Source organism: Lissotriton helveticus, chromosome 3_1 (genome assembly GCF_964261635.1).
Source record: "Lissotriton helveticus chromosome 3_1, aLisHel1.1, whole genome shotgun sequence".
NCBI classification, from domain to species: domain Eukaryota; kingdom Metazoa; phylum Chordata; class Amphibia; order Caudata; family Salamandridae; genus Lissotriton; species Lissotriton helveticus.
The window spans coordinates 769,085,477-769,109,404 of record NC_136061.1 but is presented as its reverse complement, the minus strand read 5'-3'; the positions used below and the strand labels follow the sequence as shown (position 1 = coordinate 769,109,404).

The window sequence follows — 23,928 nt, the reverse complement described above, 5'->3', positions numbered from 1 at the left end:
ATCCACCAACTACAAAAACTGTTGAATTCTGTTACTCTTCAGATTAATTAACTAGGCTTCACTCAAGTACCTTCACTGACTCAAATTAATGGACTCTGTACAGAGCAGCAGGAATACTAATTCAGATGTCCTTCTTTTCTGTGTGGCAAATACATTGATTACTTAATCACCACAACCTTATTCTACATGCGCTCCCAATGACAAAAATAAATTAATGCTAACCACCTACTAGATGCCTCACAATCAGGATTCCGTGTCAACCACAGCATTGAGACTCTGCAGATTGCCACCACAGACAACATCAGAACACTCCTCGACCACAGAGAAACTGTGACCCTGATCCTCCTTGACCTCTCCATGGTGTTCGACACCATCTCCCACAACACCCTCATCAACAGACTCTACAACATAGGCATACATCAAGACTCCCTAAAGTGGATCACCTCCTTCCTTACAGGGCACACACAGAGCATCTGACTGCTTCCTTTCACCTCAACCCCCAAAGACATCATATGCGGCGTACCACAAGGATCATTTCTCAGCCCCACCCTGTTCAACATCAACATGATCCCCCTCACAGATATCATCAGATCCCATAATCTCCTATGCAGACAACACTCAACTGATCCTTTTGCTCCCAGAGGACCCCTCCAACAAAAAAAACTTCTGCAACGCCATAACCAATGTAGCCAAATGGATGAGACACACCTGCCTCCAACTCTACTCTGAAACAAGAATTTACAATGCAATAGGTCTCGCACTGACATTATTTTGAGCTGTTGTCATTGTACATGTTTTTTTTTATCCATTGTGAACCATTAATCAAATGGTGTAATGCCAAATGGCAATAGCTCACTTTGTTGTTATTGTTTAATCTATTGCATTGCATTTGTACTAGTTTGAGTTGTCTATTGTAAATGGTACTGGTTTTTAATATTGATTTTTTTGATCATATTAAGTTAATGCATAAACAATGTTAATACCTACTTATTTTGGAATAATGACTCATAGTGGATATTACATATACTGATATATTGCTATTATGATTGCAGTTACATGTGTGAGATCACTATCACTGCAGATGTAGGTGTGATATCATTATTACTGCATATATAGGTGTGAGATCAGCATTTCTGCAGACATAGGTGTTTGATTATTATTTGTTTAGCTAGGTGTGAGATTACAATCACTGCCGATGTTGGTGTGAGATTACTATTATTTGAGTTATAGGTGTGAGATTACTGTCACTGCAGCTATAGGTGTGATGTTACCATTCCTGTAGATGTAGGTGTGAGATCAGTATTTCTGCAGATATAGGTGTGACAGCTTGGATACTCCTCACCAAGACAATTGAGGGTATGGCAATGTTACTTCCTGGTCATTTTCAATGCTCCTAGCCCTAATTGTCCTCATCCCAAAAGCCTGAGGTGTTGGTGAGTGACGACGGTAAGCACATGCAAGACACAGTAATGTAGGTAATTAAATAGACACCGCCCCTACAGTCCACACCAGTGGCGCAGCACAATATATTAGCACAAGCTGCGTCACTCAGACCTAACCAACACTTGCCCAACAGTAGGGACACTGGGGCCCCGCTTGGAGCCCTCCAGTAGTGCTTATGCATACTACATAGCCCTCCCTTTCCATTACCACTCTTGCCTGCCACACAAGGGCTGGCATGTCAGGCGAATGCTAGCCCCTTTCATGCCACTGAGATTTCTGGGCGAACGTGCTGTTCACCTTTCTTTACTGAAGTTTATCCTGTCTCAAAGTGTGTGTGAGGGTAGGGGGGAAGAAAAATGTAGAGTTGCTAAGTCCCACACATAGACTGATGACCTTAACTTTCAGTTGTAAATAAGGCATACAGCTTTGAAGATGCCCTTTGCACAGCAGTTAAGCTATGCCTGCTGAGGAAGTGACCCTATTGCTCTAGTTTTAAAAGTGAAAAAGTAAAGCATAAACGTTTAAAATGAAAATATTAGCTGGAAATTGTGCAGCCTCATATTGAAAAGGTACAGAACAGGTTAGGATATTCCGTCTCATCTAAAATGATGCTTAAATTCCGTTCGGAAATAAAAACCGAAGGTCGGTCCCTGTTGCCTGGCAGTGTAAAATATCTTGCACTGTTTCTAGTTAAACAGCATGATTGCTTAAGGCATTTATATCGCTTTGGTGAAAGTCGCCATAACCACGGGTGCGGGAATAATAATGCCATTATTTTTGTAAGGAAACATGCCAGAAAAAAACGTAAAGAAGGTACTCTGGCAAACAAGCATGCTAAGTAACTGCCCGGGGGTTTTTGTGCTGTGTTTCTGCACCCTTGGATTTGAACAAATAAAACCCTGGTGTGAGGGGGAGCTGCAGTTCTGCCAAGTGGCCGGTAGAGACCGGGACGAGAGCGGATATCTTTTCCTTCTGTTGCAGTGCCTGTTTTTCCTCCTCGCTCCTGAAAGAGTAACTTTGCGTTGAGGCTGAGCCATTCCTCCATCCATTGCACGAAGCCTGCCGTATTCAACCTCCTTAATCCCCTATTACAGGTCCTGTCAAGAGGGGGTGGGGGGATGGGGGAGGAGGAATGACGAGTCAAGTGAAGCGAGATGGAGATGAAAAAGAGGATTCACTTTTATTCCTTCCTGTACACTGAGCTGACGGGGGAGGGAAAGCGAAAGCATGCGATGCACGCGCTGTGCCGCCGCTTTGGTGCTGGGAGTGAGACAGTAGGTGGCACGCGCGGACAGGAGATGTGCACGCGTACGGAGTGTACATCTATGTCTGTGCGTGCCACCTCCTGTCTCCCTTCCAGCACCAAAGCGGCAACAATAGTCTCGCTAGCGAAACAGCACATGCGCTGCGTTCCCACGCGAGACCTAAAAACGGAAGTACTGATCTCCGGGAAGAACACCTGCTCATGGGAACATAGCTGGTGGCCTGCAGAATTCTGACCTACACCCACACCAACCGACCATGCACGCGACCTCGGCATCATCCTGGACAGCCAACTGACCATGAAACGACAAGTCAAGGCAGTCGCCTCCTCTTGCTTCCACACACTTTGCATGCTCTGCAGATTCTTCCGATGGATCCCAACCAACACCAGAAAGACTGTCACTTAGGCCCTCGTCACCAGCCGCCTCGACTAAGGCAACGCCCTCTATGCCGGCATCTCCATCCAGCTCCTCACAAGATTCCAGACCATACAGAACGCAGCAGCTAGGTTCATCCTGGACCTCCCAAAATGAACCCACACCACCCCCCACCTAAAAGACCTCCACTGACTCCCCATCCAGAAGAGATGTCCGTTCAAGATCCTCAAATATGCCTACAAAGCCCTCCACAATCGAGCACCTGCCTACATCAACCATCGACTGTACTACCAACCCTCTAGACACCTCCTCACTTGCCCTCGCACACCCCCCCTGCATCCATTGTAGCGGAGGCTGCTCTTTCTCCTACTTCGCTGCCAAGACCTGGAACGACCTTCCACTCCAGCTCCGTACAGCCCCCTTGCTGGCAGACTTCAGGACCTAGCTCTTTGACGGAGACACCAGAGGTGACAGTGTTGCACTTTACAAATGCTGAAGGATTAATCAGTCGTAGAGGGAGGACAGTAGAATGACCAACCACAACCAATTTGGGGAGAGGAGGATTAAATGTCCAGTTAAAATATTAAAAACATTGCTATTTTGCAGACTGCACCAAGTTCCACACCAAGACACCACTTTACATTATTACACAGAGAAGAGACCTCTACAGTTCTCTGCCACACCTTTCTATATCATTGAGAAATATCATCAGGCCGGCTGATACTGAGCCATCAGTTTGGAGATGTAGTGGGGCACAGGGTCATGTAAGGCTTCACCAAATAAACATAAGGTTTTGAATTTCACCCTTTGTCATTGAGACTATAACAAATCAGGGAGATGCCCATTGAGTGTTCCAGACTGAGGACGAGGTAAGCTGAAGATACACTGCAGCTGTCAACGTGGGCGATTACCAATGTGAAGATGATGGTAATCTATTGTGGCAGAGCAGCAGAGGCAGGATTCAATTTAAAATGCCAAGGAGGAATGACACTGCTTTGTGCCTCCGTTAACCTAAGAAAACAAGGTGAGATGGCCATAAATGGCGATTACCAGACAGCAAGTTCTTTCAAAAGCAGCCAGGGAAATGCCCTTACAAAAGTAAGGGAAGTGAAATTAAGTCGGGCTTCCAGGGCCTATACCTTTGAGGCATTCAGCTAGTACTAATGCACCTTTTTTTGCAAGGGAATTAGGAAATTAATGTGTTATGGTATCTTATGGTGTATGTTATGATGCCATGGTATGTTATGTCATTTTATATTATGCTATTTTATGCTAGGTAATATTTCTGTACAACTCTGCCACCCAGGGTTAGGGGCTTCTGGTATTGTGGAAAAAGGGGGACGAGATGTTGGTAGCTTTTCTGGTAACACCACCAAGAAGTCAAGGAGGATCGAAGCTTACCACTGGTCTCAGGAAGTGAGCAATTCTCTTCATTCAGTTTGGGTGGTCTTGGTTTACTACTTGGGACAGAACATTGACTGACTGTTAGTTGCTAAACAGTGTATTTCCTTCAATGTGGATTATTGTGACTAGCCTGGAAGTAGGTCCAGGGATACCGAGGGCTAGCATTTCCAATTCAAGCCAGTATCCTGTGCCTAAATCTGGCTATTACAAGTTATTCAGTCATCACTAGATATTGTGTACCTTCCCCTTAGCAGGTGGTAAATGGGATTGGGGGACCAAAGCGGGTCACAGGGCTAAAGGCAGGGAGTAGAGAGGACCTCTCGGTCAAGGGAAGAATGAGGCTTTGCTGAGGGAGCATTCCATGTTCCACCCATGTAGTGGCAGACATTGGGCGTTGCAGATGTCCACAGCCCATGGCCATGATGTTACCAGGTGTGGATTTACACCCTGGATTACAATGTACAGTAAAGTTTCACCCGGTAATAGTAGGTGTGAAAACACCTGGCCCCCCAGCAGTGTCTGGAGTAGTATGTTTACAGACATCGGTCTTTGGGCTACACATAATGAGAGCTTACTGGAGTAATGGATTGTGCATTTGTCACAAGTTAAAGTTTACTTGCTACAAAGAAGAGGCCCCAGATTTGAGGGTAACTGGCTATGGTTTCTAAAACTCAATAAGGCTTTTTCAGCCGTGAAGTCATTAAGTTATGAAGAATACTTTTTTATGTGAAGGCTAAGCTTTCACATCCTAAGATTTCGTGAAAGCAAATGTAACAAATTAATCTATGTCAATCATGCAGTGTGTTGACAAAGTTCTCCCGTAATCGGGCAATAATTTTCTGAAGTTTCAGACCATCTGACATGCCCATGAAATTAAGCAGAAACATTAACGTTAAACATTCTGAGACATCAAAATATATTTGAAAGCTATGCCATTGTGTTAGGTGCCATTTTGAAACATTGCAATCTTAAGAATTGATCAAAGATAAACACTTCTGCTCAGGGAGCTATTGACTAATTTCCCATCTTTAAATTAGTTGCCCAGCACAGATCAAAACACAACTGTTTAAAGCAATGCATTAATGTCCTACTCCTTTGCAATTCTTAAGCTCACTTCTGACGGAGGAGACAGTCATCTGGCTGTTCCTCGTGGATCATTACTCTTCATAATATGATCAGTCCAACTAATATTCATCTGAAGAAAATAAAAAATAGAGAACTGCATGCCTTTAATTCTCTCTTTCTGGCGTTTAAAAGGTCTATGAACCCGAAATTACAAAGGGTGAAGATCAAAGAAGTGTCAATGGTGTTGGTCTGACATCCTCTTAGATTCCTTGTAAGCAAATTTAGCAGGTCAATTTCCTAAATTCTGGCGGTTGTTGGCCAACACTGGACACTTGAGATTTAATGACAGGATGACTCTTTTGACTGAGCCTTCTCAGTTCTGGGTCTAACATGAATGTTTTCGGTTTTCATTTTCTTTTCCTGTGAAGAAACTTTCCCCAGAGCAGAGAAATTCAGGGAAGTCGTGTCTGGAAGCTCTTTAGGGAAACCTTAAGGCACATTTAATGCTTCGTTGGCAAATCTAATTTGAACCCAAACCTGAAGTGACCTGAGTTCAGCTGGGTCATTCTTTTAACGCTGGAAACCCTAGCTGCAATTAGGTAATTCTCCCTTTCATATGGCAGAGCAAAACAATAAAGCTACATGGAAAGCAAATAGAACGTCTGATTCGGCCCATTATCCCATCCCGCTTGAAGACTGCCAGGGCCAACACAAACATGGCCGCAGCTTAGCTTTCCCATACTGCAGGAAACATGAACACCATCCACCTGACGGAAAAAAGGAAAGAAAATGCTTGAGCAAGCTTGTGGTTTGACCTGGAAGGGGGATCCTTTCACTGCTGCCTGTGAGGCCAGGCTCGGGCACGGTGCTGTCTGTATGTCTGTCTAACTGAACCACTTTGTGATGTTTCTATTGGACTGACTGACTTGCAGATGTGTCTACACCACTGAGCATGAAAAGGACATCAGGCTCCTGCACATGTGGACAGTCCAATTCTAGACCCCCACTTCCCTCACCACACTAAAGGGTTTACATTAAATCATCATCTGCGTAAAGTTCTGAAAATAAACCTTTACTGAACTACTGTATCCGCCTGAGATCCCGCTGCTTGGAGCCAACGCAGAAAGCCATCCAAGTCAAATACATTCACACTCACAGAACTGCTACTATGTCTGCTGCTCTGGGGAGAAGCAAAATGCAAATATAAAATTATCATTTATGAAAACGCAAAAATTGGAGTTATGTAATGCTTTGAGCGGTGTTTGGCAAGTAGCAGAAAAAGAAGCCATTGTACTTGAGTTGCCTTTTATTTGCTCTTACAGATGTAGTCCTCCTCATGTGCATCATGACTGTGAAGGTGACTTACTAAGTCAGTTAATATAGAAAAATGGGGTTCACCCAGTACTGTGGAGTGGAGCGTGATTGGCACTCTTCCTTAATATCATTTGTTGTTAAATAAACCAAAGCGGAGGCTGCTTCTATGGCAGAGTCATTCAAGGCAGTCGCATGGAGCACCACCACCAGGACATCTGACCTACTGTTTGTTGCGGGGATGCTCTTTCAGATGTGAAAAGCTGAGTTGGGTCAAGTTGAGTAGGGAGGGTGACCTTGAGTCCATTTTGGATAGATGATGTTCTGGCTAAGGTGTCTAAAGAAAGCTTAGCTAGGACTTACTGCCAATTGACATGAAAAGTAAGGTTCCCAGATGTAGCACCTTTCGGTTCCGTGCAGATGTTGTGTGCATGTATTGGGCTGTATCATTATCCATTCAATAAACTATTTTCAATCAGCTCCAATGTCTGCATTACAATTTTGCTGACAATGCAATTTAAAGTGGCACACACACATTAACAGCACTATCAATGGTGTAACAAAGTCTAACACTTAATGGGGCAACTTTGCTGTCCAGGTTAAATATATTGAGCCTTAAATTATGCTGCATTTTCTGAGTGAAGCCTGTTTCACGCGTGTTTTCTAGGTCTTGCCTTTGAGACAGCTTTAGCAGTTTTCCCAGACCATTGTCCCCCTTACATAAAAAAAATCATACAAAAGATATAGACACAGGGGCTTTTGGTTATAGGGCCTCATCTATTGGTCTGTTAAACTGCCATTCACATTTTGCTTCCACCCACTACAACCTACAGCACAGAGCAATGGGCCATTCCAATTTACCCTGTGGCTTCCTTTACATCCAGTGACTCCATAAAGCCGATACACAGTGTTTAAATTACCCTACAAATTGTTAATTTTATCTTCGGTTGCAAAACGAGTTCAAAGAGTGCTCTTATATTTTCTTGGGTATTTTATGTTAACTTAAATAGCGGCTATGTATTTTGCTTCCGTCCATTTTAAAAGTTCTTGCTATAAAGTGTTTTTGATATTGTAACATAGCTGACTGTAATTTGAATGCTTGGCTAGGTGGTGATCGATTCTTGTCTATAATACTACTACTACTGATGCTACTACTACTATTGCTACTACTACGACTAATAATAATAATAATATGCATGTACAACTGAACGGATTGTCATTTAAACAAGCACTAGTAAAATGTCTGTATCAATGAATGTTTATAAAAAACATTTTTATTGCAGGCATACAGGTGATTGCATATTTTGCTTTTTGTGGCATAGACTTGCAATGAAAAAATTAAAACAAAAATGCCTTGCATCAGCTTGCCAATGCCAGGCCTATTGGCTTTGCTAATGCCTTACTACATAGATAACATCCAGAATTATGTTGTTTGTCCATGAACTCATTAGGATACATTGTGTAGAGTAAGGTTTTATGAATGCAGCCCAGTTGTCCTTCAGTGACCAGAGCTCTGCTGTTCCAAGGCCCTGCTATATACATGTGCACAATTACTAAGTTGTTTGTGACTTACTATTGATAAATTTGTGCCCACCAAGAGACCACATCAGAAATTTCTGTTGGCCACCGCTGGGGCCCTGGGCCAAGAGTATGATAAACCCTGCTGTAGAGAATAAGATCTTCTAAGCATCACTTTACCATGCAGTTCCAGATCAGTAGTATTGTTTCATCCATAGGCAAAGTATCTCATTGTGTATGTCCCATCAGTGTCCAGTACTAGAACTAGAACACACTAGCCAGGCACACAGCGCTCTAGGAATCATGTGCAAGTTTTGAAGTGGTTTCACGAAGACTGCCTAGTTAGCTTCACATTAAGTACCATCATATTTGGGAGTCACATGAGCAGACAGACAGTTCTCCGCGTCTTGCTCTTGTTGGTGGAACCAATAGAACATGCTTTGTCGGCCATCGACTCTTGTTACCTAGTGTCTGTGATATATGAATCTAGTTTGGCTGTAGATTATCCCAATGGCTAGCAAGCAGCTGGGAGAAGAACAGAGGGTGAGTGCAACCATTCGCCGAATCTGTGTGCATGTGATCAGCAAGTTTATTGGTTGTCTCAAATGAGCATCATTTATTGGGTGGAGGTGTATTGCATCTTTCAGGTCGAGGGGTGGGAGGAAGAAGTGTGTTTAGCCGTGTGTGTGTGTGTGTGTGTGTGCATGCGTCCATGAATCCGTCCGTCCTTTGGACAATGCGATCTGCTGCCTAACTCTATCAATGAGTCTGAGCGTGTATATGTCTTACTGGTGAGTTACTTATACGTTATAGTTCTTTCTTTCTGTGTTCACACACAGTTATCCAAAATGTCCATTGTCAGCACTTAGCTAGTAAATGACACTGGTACTGAGCTATGAGCAGCGTCGGCCTTTGGCATGAGTGAGCTGGGCCCAAGCCTGGGCCGACAATATTCTGAAGGGTGCAGCAGGGAGATTCCTGACTTTGTTATGCAAACAGCAGCTCGTTCATCTCACTTGGTCTCATTTGGGTCCTGTTAAAGACTTTGTAATCAGCCCTTGATGTACCTCAGCATAATTGTTAGCACCCCATCAACCCCCTATCCTCTCTCCTCACACACACAACAAACACCACATTTTCTTTCTGCCCAGGGCGCTGTCACTATCAATCCGAATTAGGGCCAGCCCTCACTGTGAGGACAGAACAGATTGAGAGCCATTCTGTGGTCATCTGCAACCAAGTGACGTCCCCGTCGCACTAAGATGAACGAGTCGATTTCTTAAAATGAGAAGGTAATCTAATATCATCGACAATTCAGTAAATTTTACATTTTTTTGAACATTTGGAAAGTGCATTCAAGTGTACAACAAAAAAGAACAGCTACCAGAGTGCACAGATTTCATTTCTTCCCCACTGACTTCATACTGAACAATTGATTACACATGCAGCCGCTCCCCAGGGCTTCCATTTACAGTAAAATACCAAGAATTACCATCCAGCTGAGAAATAATTCAGCAAGGCATGGAAAATTACATTGCGCTGCCAATTTCCATGCACACAGCTGTTCCTTTAATCGAAGATTATGTCAGATGTGTAGGTAACACATTCTTCGATGAACGAAATGGTATAGACAGAGGTGCTGAAATACAGACCTCTGATTAAATGTGATTCTGCTGCTCTATACATCCAGCTACTACCATAAGCCAGAAGGTGTCAAGAATAAATAAAAAAGTAAGTCAAGAAGAAAAATCTTACCTTAGAAAACAAGTCAAAACATCCCAGCCGGCTGATGACACAGTAAACTTCAGGCAGACGCGGTCCTTTACCACTAGGCTGGAAACAAAAGGAATGGTTACATTTTGAATGGCAATTGGTTAGAATATATGTCTATTATGATGTACATGAACAAATACTGCTTCTGTTCTTTCAGTATTTAATTTCCCATTTTTTTTGTTTCAAAATGTGTATTATTCACGTAGCTCTTCTAAGCTGTCATGTGTGCCAGTAACTTTTATGCTACTGAAAATAATTCATGTGAAGGCAATGGAATGAGAGCAGAACAACTGGCTAGCACCTGTTCAGACCCCTAGTTAATGAGCCTGCTTTTTCATTGACAAACTAAGCAACAAATGATGTTGCTGATCACCACTTTCCCAGTGAAAAAGTCTTCTTTATATGAATCAATCAACGGCATATTTGGCAATTCAGGATGTGGTTGCCTCTCTGAAAGGAACTCATTCTTCTTGTTCCTACATCATCGTCTCACAAAAGCTGGGTGGATGACATTTTTTGGGTGAAATTAATAAAAATGTTGTGAAATTTCACACAATTTCCTAGCTGGTGTCTCCTGTGAGAATTCAGTGTGAGGGCATGCCTCATGTTCACAATTCAAACAAGATACTGCCAGGAGAATGGCTCCAAGAAAAATGTTTCTCTGCCATAGTTTTACTGTGCCCATGAGACACTTTCTGATACAAAACAGTCTACAGAGGACTAAAATCATGCAAAATATTGTGCCCAGTTAAAAATATTCTGCCTGGCACTAAGTCACAATCCTCATCAGACAATGAAGAACAATAAGGAACCAAAGCCAATCTGCTTCCTAGTTCTAGGCCATAACGTAACCAGGGTCCAGATGCAGGTTAAGGCGCACAAGGATGTAGTCGTGTCTCCCTTACATTGATATCTTATTGACTTAGGACAGGCTTCCAGGATCTGACTTCATACACAATTCCAAGTGATTTACATGCAGTGTTCGGCTTTCCTAAAACCTTTCATAACACAACCACAGGTGAGTGTATTGAAATACTACTGCCAGCATACAAAACAGTATTTTTCACTTTGTTTTCAAGCTATTCGTTTTCAAAAGGTTTTCTTCCATATTCTAGTCATTCACTTCATGGGGTATTTGATCCACGATATCCAGATATGACATAACAACTGGATCGTGTGTTAATTAATTTTGGAGGAAAAGCTGTTGCATGGCAGACGGCTGGCGGCAGTGGAACAACAGTCAGTCAGAAGAAAAGAGGAACGAAAATAATGATCTTCTTTAGGTCATTGGATATAAGATTTGATGGTGCCCACTCCTGGACTGTCAGCTTCACAAATCTCAATGTAGAAAACAAAATTGTTAAGTATATACATGAGGAATGCAGAATGTATTTGCCCATTCTGATTCTGTGCGATATCAACTAGAATATAAGAGAGGTCATCTGGAATCCACGGCCGGACTGGGAACCACAACCGGCCCTGACAAAGTGCTCGGCCGGCCACCCTCCCCACTCGGGGAGGTTGGAAGTGCCGCCGAACACTCTTTGCCGGGACCGGTTTTCGGCCGATTTTGGTACAGGGCCGATTTTGCAGCTATGCTGCAATAACGGCCCTGTAACAAAAACGGCCTCCAGGGGCCCAAACCGGCCCCCATCCGTGCGGTGCACCGGGGGATTGCCCGGTGCCCGCTATGGCCAGTCCGGGCCTGCTGGAATCCATGGAGACGGAGTCCTTCCTTGAGTAGACATGTACCTGTCTGCTCCTGACTGGTAAATTACTTTTATTTGATTTAGTTTGAATCATTAAAGGGTGGCACATCCACCAATATACACAATGTACAAGGACGATTATATCAATGCATTAATTACCATGAATCCTCATGGCTAAATACACTTGATCTATTATCTTGAACTCTGTTAACACCCTGCACCGATCTGTACTACATGCTTGACCCATTTACTTATCTGTATGAGTTGTCTTATTACTCACGTGATGGGCTTTGCAGCCACCTATCTGTACTGTATGATTTATTGATTTACTGTTTAACTATGTTCCCTCATGTACCCCTCTATGTAAAGCGCTCTGATATCTGTGAAGATCTTGTTCGCGCTATATAAAACTTTGAAAATAAAATAAATAAATAAATCTCATAAAATGTACTAGAACAATTATATTAATGCATTAATTAACATGAGTCTCATTAAAATGTACATGTCTGCTCCTCTGTTAAAGAATAAACTACTTAAATACAACCACTGTCGATGTTCAATTCACAACAATATTGGCGATGAGTTGGAAAAAACAGAGGAAATGAGAAGCCGTGTGTTTATATTCGGGTCGTATGACCGAGGAATTTACTGGGCCAGGTACTCACAGGGAAGACAGACTGCATCTTGAGGTCTCATATGCGGGTCTACATCGAAAGTGTTCAGGAAAGTGCCTTTTGCTGGAAAGCGCTATTTCCATCTGATAACGGTCACAGTGACAGGCCGCGGTTTGCGCGTCCTACAGCAGCCACACTTAGCCTTTGCACGCCCATCTTTCAAAACAACAACTGTGTGCGTGCAGCAGGAGACTTCCCTGAGCTCGGGAATATCTTCGTCACACGCTGCTAGTGCGCAATAAGCATATGGGTGTGCATATTGGGCTCGAAGCAACAGAACATGTTACTTCAAGCCGCACACAAATATTTTAAGAGGGACATGACCCACATCTTTAGGATCAAAGGTTGCTTGAGATCGGATCGTAATTACGAGGCAAAGTATCGTTTTGAAATACAGTTGGCTGAAGTTACATGGTGAGACAATATTTCTTTTTAGAGTAACTTGGCAACATATTATTTTTCATTTTCTGGAGAAGTTGTGGAATTCAAAGACTAGAAAAACTTGTGGATTTCATACAATGTTATTTTGTATTGTAATGTGGAGAAGAGAGGACAGTGGACTAATCCAGTGTACACTGGCAAAGCAAGAACACTGAACAAATCCATATTGTATTAATTAAGGAAAATGGCTCTGACATTTGCCTTGTGCCCTCCACAAGCATTTTGGAAATCAGGAGCAGAACCAGCTCTAAGGTGGAGTGAGTGGAAGGATTTCTTTTTTAACTACTCTCCTTTCTTGTAATCTTGTTGTCTTTTAGTGGGAGCTGTCATGGAGTAGAACAGTAAATCTATATTATAAGTGCTTTATATTGGCTTTGACCTAACTTTGCCTTGCTTGTTAATTATTAATGTTTACTATTGGCTTTGACATGGCCTCATGTCATCTTGTTTTCAGGCATTGCTTTGCTGATGAGTTCTGAATATTGGCTTTGACATGGCTTCATGTCATCTTGTTTTCTGACTTTGACTATTGGCTTTGACATGGCCTCATGTCATCTTGTTTTCTGACTTTGCCTTACCTCTGCACGCACAGCAGTGCTTGAGAATTATGAGTTCTTACTATTGGCTTTGACATTGCCTCATGTCATCTTGCTTTCTGGCTTTGCCTTATTTCTGCGTGCACAGCAGTGCTTGCGATTCATATTCAAGGTCTTTCTGCTCCTCACTTGCTTTTCGCACCCCACTGACCAGAGTGAACTGGATATTATCTGTAGAATGTGCAACTCTGCCTCGAAGTCAAAATACGGGAGCTTGGCCAGCCTCCGGCTTGGCCTTGACGCTGACTGGTACAGCCAGCTTGTTTTTTTTCGAATGAGAAGGGGGCGAGGTTTTCTAGAAGCTTCGTCTCACATTGAGTAATGGTATTAAAGCTGAGAACCGGCGGGGGCCAGGTGGAATTTCACCAGAGAATAGACGTATTGCTGTGGAGGCGACGAAACTTGAGTCCTGATTGAAACTCCTTCCTGATCTGTTGACAGACTTTCCCCAGCTTGAACTGGCAAGGATGATGCAAATTCAATCGGTGAGGTGTTCCTAACCATTCTCTCCTGTATATATTTTCTACTCTTTGCGATCTGTACATACTGCATTTTATTCTAAATGTTCATTGTAGTTAATTGATACTTGGGAATCTGCATTTACTGATATATTTGGCCTACCGTTAATACATTTGTGTGTGTTCACTTAAATGCATCTAGATTTGTTTTCTTGCCTTGATCATTTAAAGGTGCAGTGGTAAATGTGCCTCCCAGGTGGGAGTGCAGGGTTTGGGTGTGTCCTTTTAGTGAAAAGCACATTCATTACAGATGGCTCAAACAAGGTTGGGTTAATAGATTCCTTGAAACATTTTCTGGGAGGCAAGACTAGAAATTTGTATGCAAGGAAATAATGTCTAGAGAGGCGAGAGTCATCCCTCAGAAGAGTTTGCACAAGTGGAATGTTGGATTGTGCCATTAGGTACATTTTGGAATTATCAGAACCAAGCAAATAGTTAAGACCTCGTTCTGGTGCCCAGTATGGATGTGGAAAACAAAAGATATGTGCATGATTGTAAGGTGTGTAAGAGTGCTGACAAATCCTTAACCGCTTCCGTGCGGCGCCAATTTCGCCCCTGTGCTGGACATTCCAGAACAGGGTGCGGTCGTGACGGAACCGTTCCGTCATCAGCACAGCTCAGCCGTGACTGATGACGGAATGGTTCCGTCAAAAGCATCGAAGGGGTTAATCACTTTAAAACCTCCCACAGGAGTATTTCCAGCACCAAATCACCATTGGAGTGGGTTGCTATTGACATTGTCTGGCCAATAGGAATAGCGCAAAACTCTATTTTGGTATTAATTGCTATGTTTTCAAGATGACCTGTTATCAAGGTCGTGGAAAAGATGGACATGGATGAGGTGTTACATTTCTTGGATCCGATTTTCTTGGTAGAAGGCATTCCAACCGACTTGTTAACCCCTTCGCCGTGGCGTGAATTTCACCGCGGATCGGGGGGGGGGGGGAGGGAAGGTTGTCATGTGGCGCCGCGGTGCTCATGACAGCTCCCGTCCGTCATAAGTAACGGTATGCGTGTGCTCATGACAGCCGGAAGCCGTCAGAACTCCGCTTACTGATTCATTCACCCGCAAAGGCGGGGAATTAATAGCGCGTGGGACGAGCGGCAACATTCTGAAGGCTTCCGGCCGTCATGAGCACACGCCTACCGTGACTCATGAAGGTGTTAAGCGACAATTTGGTGCAATTTACATGTCAAAGGACTAAAGATTACTTCAACAGACTAGGTATAAAATACAGAACTACATCACTTTACAACCCAGACAGAAATGGAATGGATGAACGCTTAAATGGAGTGATAAAAAACACTCTTCAATATGCAGTTAATAGCCAGGGTAAATGGGAGGTTCAACTAGAAACAATGGTCTGGGTATATAGGATGTCCATGTGTGAGGCTACTGGATATTCTCTGTTTGTTTTGATGCCTGAGAGAAACCCAAGGACTGAATATATCACTGGCTAGCTGTTTGAGTACAGTATTGTACATTAGTTGGAAGAACTGGGAAAGGATAGATCAGACTTTTCGCAATCAAAGAGGAAGAGCTGGTATGATATTAAACATGGAACATGGTAGTGTGAGATTGCTGTGTGTCAGTGGGTTTGAGTTAGGAAACCAAGTAAATTTTCCAAGGAGGATAGCCAATTCTATTAACCAATGGAAGTCATTGAAGTGTTCAATAATGCTGTGTGCCTGGCAGATGGAAGAGTATGGAATCTAAAAGGAATTGGTGGTTGATGATATTTTTGAGGATATTAGGAATAATTATGTTTTGAACCCTGAGATGAGCGGTGATGGTGATTCTGGCATAAATGATGCAGGAGACTCTTTGCTAGAGTTCACCACAACAAATAATGAGGTAATACCTAGATATAGGAATGCCAACATGGAGCCTGGTTCACAAAGAGGAACTCCTTCAAATCAATGTATAGCATTTCCCAAGGAATCCAAAAGGGAGAGAAAGCCACCTGTTGAAGGATTATATTTCTGATAGTTTTCCATTTTAAAATATGTACAATATATGTATATATATATATATATGTTTTTATTTTAGATTTATTTTTTTTTAAATTGTAAAAGGAGATAAATATACATGTTGCTTAAGAAAATAAATGAAGTAAGAGGGATGTGTCATGTCTATAGATGGAGAATGTATATGCCCTTTCTGATTCTGTGCAATGTCTTGTAGCATGTAAGTGAGGCCATATGGAATCTGTGGAGATGGTTGGAGACGGAGTCCCTAAGTGGACATGTGCCTATCTGCTCCTCTGTTAAAGAATAAACTACTTAAATACAACCATGTGTCGAGGTTCAATACACAACAAAGATATTACCCTCCATATTCAGATGCAATTGGTATTGAAAAGTAAAATGTAAATGTCTGATGAGAAAATAGCATACATTTTAAAGGCACCTACTATGACTTTACCTATGACCTTAGCTTAGAGACAACATTGCAAACTAAACATCTACATTAGGGCACTGACCACTGTATTCCTGTTTAGAGCAATAACAACTCTAATCACAGTCAAAGTAAGGGATCTAATTGACAACATTGGTTTTTTTTCCAGTGTCCCTCTGTATTCCACAATATGTAGGCATACATATGTTATGTCTCAACTGGAAGGGCTCCAATGACAGAAAGTTTTTACAGGTATGCCTTAAAGCACGGTGACATCAAGGATGAGACAGAGCATCGCTAATCCTGTGCTACCGGGGCAGCTCCTCAATGTGGGCAGAGGAGCGTCGCCCCACAGCTTTCTTGCAATACGAGAAGCAGAAACATAAAATGGTACTATAAATACAATTTTATTTTTCTGCTCTCTCACTGCACAGCGGAAGCAGAATGGATTGGGGGCGACCAGGTGGGCGGTACTGCTCTAGGGCAGAGGAGGAGTGGCTTGCCCACTACTGAGGGGCGCTGTTTATTTGGTCGGCCCTTTGGAGCCGACCAAACCAGTCAGGTGCACTCTGCCTTTTATCCATGTAGGCTGGCCTCCCCATAGACGCCTGGCTGGTCGGCGTCCCAACCAGTCACAACGCTGCCATTGCAGCATTGTGATTGGCTTAGGGGTGGGATGCTGGCTGCTTCCTGTTCAGGAGAGGAGCAGAAATAACGCAGGACTGGGTCGGGTAACAACTTTTTTTTAATTGCAATTTTAAATTAAACATTCCCCTGGTTGACCCTTTCCCATTTGACCATTTCCCGTGCGTCTCCCGCCCCCCACCTGCGAGTCATGCCAGCCGCAACTGTTGTGCTACGCACCTGGCTGCCCTCAGAAATACATCTGTGGCCTGAATACCGCATCAGATTTTAACATGATGCCTTTTTGCAATCTGATTAAGTCATTGATGGGCGTTGGAAGAGGAAGCCGATCAGGGACAAAACTATAACCCCTCCTAGACCAGAATTAGGTTACCCAGATTCCAACTTATTTGTGCTGAAATCTGTCAGCCTGTAGACTTTTCATGTGTGACCTAACTATTTTAGAGATAGTTCTACAGGTTTGTGCCTACTTGTGCTGACGTAGCAGAAGATATGCATTCTATGCCAATGTCAACTCATTCTTTTTTTAGATTTAGAAATAAATTATGATAACCTTTTGCAAGCATCACAGAATGATAAACATTTCATAAATGAAATTCGAATGTGTGGAGCAGGCAAAAGTGCCTGAGTAAATATTTATCTGCGCTTGGAGGATTATCTTCCTACTAGCAACCGCTACCTGTTGCTCCAGTCAGCACAAGAACACTGTTGAACAATTAATCCTTGTTGAGGCAAACAAACAAGATAGCAATATGTCCCAGAAGCCAAAGGTAATGCAAATGGTACAGTTACAGGGGACCCTGCAAAAGGGAGATCAAAACCAACTTGTTCCTCGGTTGTGTCAAGCATATCTCCTTACACCACTAGTATCAACCACACCCTAATGGGTGAAAAGCAGCGCTATATACTTGCTGTTTGACTAATAAAGAAAGATGAGCTAAACCTGCAGATGAATGTCCAATTCCACTTCTTTTTGTATGATTGCTATAAGGTAGCCTCGCCCTTACTGGTCACTGCTTCCTACCTGAACCTCAGGGCACATGGAGGATAGCTTACGCTTCTATTTGTTAAGACCCTTAGGACTATACATCATTCACTGATTTGGGTATTCGTTTGGTAGCCTGGGACTGAGAAAGCCCACAAGGTGCATCAAATCACCATACTTTCGGCGTTCATAATAAAAATATGTGATAACGGGATTAAGGTATGGTTAAGAGAGAAAGAGTTAATTTATAAACTGCCTAAACTAAGAAATTACAATGATAACATGCTGTGTTTTAAACTGTGTAGATATTCTAGGAATTTATGAATAGTAAATAGCTTTAAGGTTTGCCTATACCTTTTAATACTCCTGTCATTAATTCTCCAGCCTACCATTCAAGCTTAGGGTTGAGACAAGGTTGAAATAGTAGGTGGAAGAAACTTTCCACTGTTCTGATACATACCAAAGGCCTTCCATTCACTTATATCTGACAACAACAATATCGCAAATGTACACACTAACACAAAGTACTTGTCATGTACTGCTACATCACAATGCTTTAACGAACATACTCGATCAAAGCTGCCAGCTAAGGGGATTATCTAGGAAACATACTTACTAATGAATCACTGTAGAGCTCAAACTAACAAGAAACAAGAGAGAATAATATGAAACTGAAAAGAAAGCAAAACAAACAAGCGGGATTGAGAGCAAAGAAAGGCAAACAAGCTTCTCCAGCTCAACATAAGCCTGTTTGATCCGAAAGCCAGAAAACGCAGGATGTGGCGATTATTCGTTTACTCAGTTGGCGTCCTTAGGAACTGCTCGAATATTAAATACAGAGGCTTTTTCTAATACTGTAGATTAGATTCTGAGATGACAGTGTTGCATTAAGGGTAACCAATTTGTAATCCTATTTTCATTCAGGGAATTTAGGGAAACATCTGTGTATATGTTAACGTCCTGTCAATTGGCTCAATTCCCTTAAAGGATATTGCAAAAGGTATTTATTCCCAGTGGTAAAAAAAAAAAAGATACAGAACCCCATTATGTATGCTTCAGGCTTCAGTATATATGTATTGCAATGTCCTTATGGATTACAGTGTTTGGGATGTACTATGATTTGAGTATTTAGCACAGTAGCCAGGTTACAAGTAAAAAAATATGTTAATGACAATACCAGATCTCAGTACCCAGGCCCACTGGGACATAAAATTTGGAGGATGATTATTGACAAACTAGATAACCCACTTCAAGGAACAAATACATATATATCTGTCTACTTCAAATGGAGGCCCAATCTGTAAATGGTCCCCAGGGCAGAAATCGGCCACTAATAGATAGGACCAAAGTTTCCACAGGAAAAGCGTTTTTAGTTTTGCCAATAACTTTGGTGATGCTAGACAAATCTTCACAACATTTTCCAAAAACGTACCCTTTTTGGTTCAGCTGCTGTGTTGAAAGTTTTGGAGTGTCAAGAGAAAAGAGGGATCCCAAATGCATTTTCTCATGTTAGGTCTATGGGGATTTTTCATTTTTTGAACATGACAACAGCCCAAACTGCTAAGGAGAATTACACAAAATTTGGCAGAATGTTAGATGTTGATCCAGAAAGCAGGTTTGGTGATTTGGTATAAATCCATTCAGTAGTTTCAGAGATATTTAGGTTTAAAAATATAGATATCTGGGGATGCGAGTCCTTGCAGTGGACTCATGGATCCTACTGAAATTTGGCTGGCTGCCAACACTTCAACCAGGAAGTGTTGGCAGCCATCCTGGGACTCGGCTTAAAGCTGGGTCTCACCAAAAAGTAAAATATTAAGAAAAGCGGGCAGGGTAGGGAACTCTGACCGACCACATATGGTGGGAGGTCCCACAGGGATCCCGCTGGAGGCTAAAAGCATTTTTTTTTTAAAGTTTGCAGTGAACTTGCGGGCTTCCACATGCCTTTCATAAGAATCCCCCCGGTGGGCCAAATCCCAAGGGCAGTGTTTTATAATAATGTGGGGGTGCCATAGCGGCATTCCCGCACCCCTGGGACCTACACCTCCCTGGGGCAAACATAACTAAAGTGATGCGAGGGCACATGGTGCTCCCGGAGCGCCAGGGACTGCCACCTACTCTGGGCTATTGATTAAAATTAGTGCGGGGGAGACCTATATAGCCTCCCCCGTGCCCCTGTGGGCTGCCTCTCCCTGGGGCTATTGTAATGGGGGCCTTGTGGACCACCGAGCCCTGGGGGCCACCACCTCCCCAGGAGTTTTTAATTTTGACATGGGGTCTCAAGGACCACCACCTCTCTGGGCCAAACTTATTTTAAAGAAATGGTAGGGGGGCCGTGTGGCTCCCCTACCTGGCTGATCTCGATTTCCAGGCCCGCCACCTCCCTGGGGCAGGCCCTTAATCAAGGAAGGAGGGCATGCTACAGGGCCTTGAGGCTTCCTCAGTGGTAAATGGGTGCCCTGGAGGCACTCACTTTAAATGGCTGGGCCTCAGGGTATGTGGTCACCAGTGCCCATTTCGGCCCGGGGGGGCCAGTCCCCCTGACCCATCTGTAAATGGTCCACAGGGCAGAAGTTGGCCCAGGGAGGGGGGCCGCTTGGCCCCCATCCCTTAGTTTTAAAAAGGGCCAGCCAGGGGGATGGGGACCCCAAAGCCGAAATTGGCCCAAGGAATGGGGGCCGCACAGCCCCCTCACTTTAGGTAGATAAAAAATGGACCGGCAACTCACCAGAGACCCACCTCCTTTCTGTACCACTCTGCAAACGCACCTCCTGGCGCACAACTGGTTAGGGGATTAAGTCCCCTTGGCTTAAGAGGGCCCTTGGGGGCCAACAAGCCCTCCTGTTACCTCCAGTAAGTCCCACACACCAGGATTGCTGAGAGGTCTTTGGACTCCACACACCCTTTCTCCACCACTTTGCAAAAATGTCTACTATTTAAAAAACCTTAGAAATCTACTTAAAAAACCAAAGGTCACAGGGTTGTTCTAGTTAGTAAACGGAATTAAGAAAACCTTAAAAATTCACTGGAAAAAACAAAGGTTACAGGGACATTTTAGTTGGGCTCAGATTTCACTCGTACAAAACCAGTGAAAGAAGCAGTTATAGTTACCTGAGCTATGTAATATGTGAGGTTATAAGCAGTGCATTGCAGGGCCGTTATAGTTAGCTCAGGTAACTATAACTGCTGAATTTCACTAGTCTTTCACAAGAGATGTCTGAGCCTAGCTATTATGTACCTGTAACCTTTTGTTTTTCAGTGACTCATTTGGACATAGAGACTCAGGGTAAGGGTGGAGAGGACAAGGGTGAGTGCCTGTTTCAGCCTGTTATTGGTGGAGAGGACAAGGGTGGGTGCCTGTTTGAGCCTGTTCGAGACTAGTCGGGACCAGGGCCAGGAATGCTGGCCATTTTCCCATTCATTAATACCCACCCTATGTATTTGTCCCTCTGGATATAAGCATTGATTTGTACTATACTTATGTGCCTATTCTTGTGTATTGCATTGTATAAACATGTACAATAATTATGTTGTTATAAAACAAAAAATCTTCTTTGGTCTACATGTACTTGCTTCCATTGTGCATCTATATACCTTCCCTGTACTTGGATCTGTGTGTCTGTTACTTCTCTCCTGAAAAAGCATATCCAATGCACTACCCTATTTTTCATCTGCTACCTCTATCAATATCTTTAATCTGCATATACTTGCCTCCTTTATGCATCTATATACTTTCAATGTACTTCTGGATCTATATATTTATTACTGTCTAGCCAAACTTTTTGACTAATCTCAAACTTCTTTCTACTACTCTTTCCAATTCACTACCCTATCTCTCACCCTATACATCTATCATGATATCCTCTACACCCACTCTCTCATTTATCCCAAATGCCATACCACTACTATGTTCCCCAAAATAACCCTTTCTTGACTCTCTCCTACTCTACCCCTCCTTGCATCTTCTGAAACATCTTTTACTGTACTGATCCCCTAAAACAATCCTTTCTCAACTCTTCCCTCTGACTCTTCACCTCCAAAAACCCTTTTTACTCATCCAAAAGCCACCAACTGCTATGACCTAAAGAAGAAATCCTTCACTCTTCTATCCCTCCGCTATCCTTTTCAAACAAAATAACAGACTAGCATGTTCACTTTTCTAATTCCATATTCCACTATACTAATTCACCACTAATCCTTTATGGGTTCCAGAGTAGCATGCTACTCGCCAACAAAGCATTTCAACACCTCATCAGGGTTACCAGCGCTATATAAATGCAAACCTTTTTTCCTTTTTACCCCTCCTCAACCCTTCTCAATCCAAATAACTGACTAACATATCCCCCACTCAAATTACTTCATATTTCACTACACTAATTTTCAACACTAATCCTTTATGCTTCTGGAGTAGCCTGCTACTCGCCAGAAAAGCACTTCAACACCCCATCAAGGGTAACAGATGCTATATGAATGCAAACCTTTCTTTCCCGTCTATCCCTCCACTATCCTTCTCACTCCAAAAAACTGACTAATATCCACCACTCAAATTACTTTCATATTACACCATACTAATTCACCACTAATCCTTTATGGGTTTCCGGAGTAGCGTGCTACTCGCCAAAAATGCGCTTCAACACCCCATCAGGGCTTATAAGCGCTATATAAATACAAACCTTCTTTCCTCTTCTATCCTTCTGCTATCCTTCTGAATCCAAATACCTGACTAATATATCCACCACTTAAAATTTACTTGCATGTTTCACAATACAAATTCAACACTAATCCTCTATTGGTCGCGGAGTAGCGTGCTACTCGCTGAAAAAGCGCTTCAACCCCTCGTCGGGGGTAGTAAGTGCTATACAAATGCAATTACAATACAATACAATACAATATATATATATCTATATACAATACCAACACATTTCAATGAGAGCGTCTTGATCATGGTTAGGTGAGTCCTTCCTTCATTTTACATTTTATACAGACATGCCCGCTTAGCTGATAATGAAGCATTGTGGGATGTGTAGTTTCAAGAAACAGCAGTGTATAACTTTTACTTCAAAGAATTATATTAAAAATATGTTTTGGGACCCCCCTTTCCTCAGGCCCCCACTTGACGGGTCACGTGAAGCTAAGGTAGATAAACTTTTTTAGGTACGTTTATAGAGGATTCGCCAAATAGCACCAAAGCCAGTAGCAAAACAAGAAACACTCCTCCTAGGGAACCTCTGACCTTACTATATCTACACAATGGCGATCACCACTGTGAGGATAAAGAAAGACCTATTAAAAAAGCCTTTACATGTAAATCTAATTTTGTGGTTTATGTGCTGGGGTGCCCTTGTGGCCTGTGTTATACAGGCAGTACCATACTACAGGGACACAAGAGGGTACTCCAGCACATAAGGGCAATAAAAAACAGGAACCCATCGTATCCAGTTCCCGGACACTTCAGTGAATTCCATAATGCAAACCCTAAAGACCTGAACATTTTTTTGATTGACTCTGTGTCCCCCCACAAAAGAGGTGGTGACAGGGAGAAAGCCCCTAGACGGTTGGAAATGTGGTACATTCTTAACCTTGATTCCAAATACCTGAAAGGATTAATGCTACAGAGGAATTACATACGTACTTGTAGGTCTAATAAAAGGAGTGGTCATCAATCTGAAAATAAATTAGGAATTCTAAATAACAACTAAAATCCTTTTATCATTCAAACACAATCAATATGAAATCACTATGGTTTTATAACCGTCATGCTATAACCCGTCATTTTTTAATTCACTTGGGACAGATAGGTTTTTACAC

At 42.7% G+C, this 23,928-nt stretch overlaps 1 protein-coding gene across 3 annotated transcripts in view; it reads right to left on the bottom strand.

Annotated features, from left to right (window-relative positions):
• DENND2B (DENN domain containing 2B) overlaps nt 1-23,928 on the bottom strand; it is a 1,120,876-nt gene that overhangs the window by 142,196 nt on the left and 954,752 nt on the right. For all 3 annotated transcript variants that reach the window (XM_078680987.1, XM_078680986.1, XM_078680988.1), the window contains one exon: nt 10,137-10,214. In XM_078680987.1, coding sequence (XP_078537113.1) covers nt 10,137-10,214 — 78 coding nt within the window. The remainder of the gene's footprint in view (nt 1-10,136; nt 10,215-23,928) is intronic.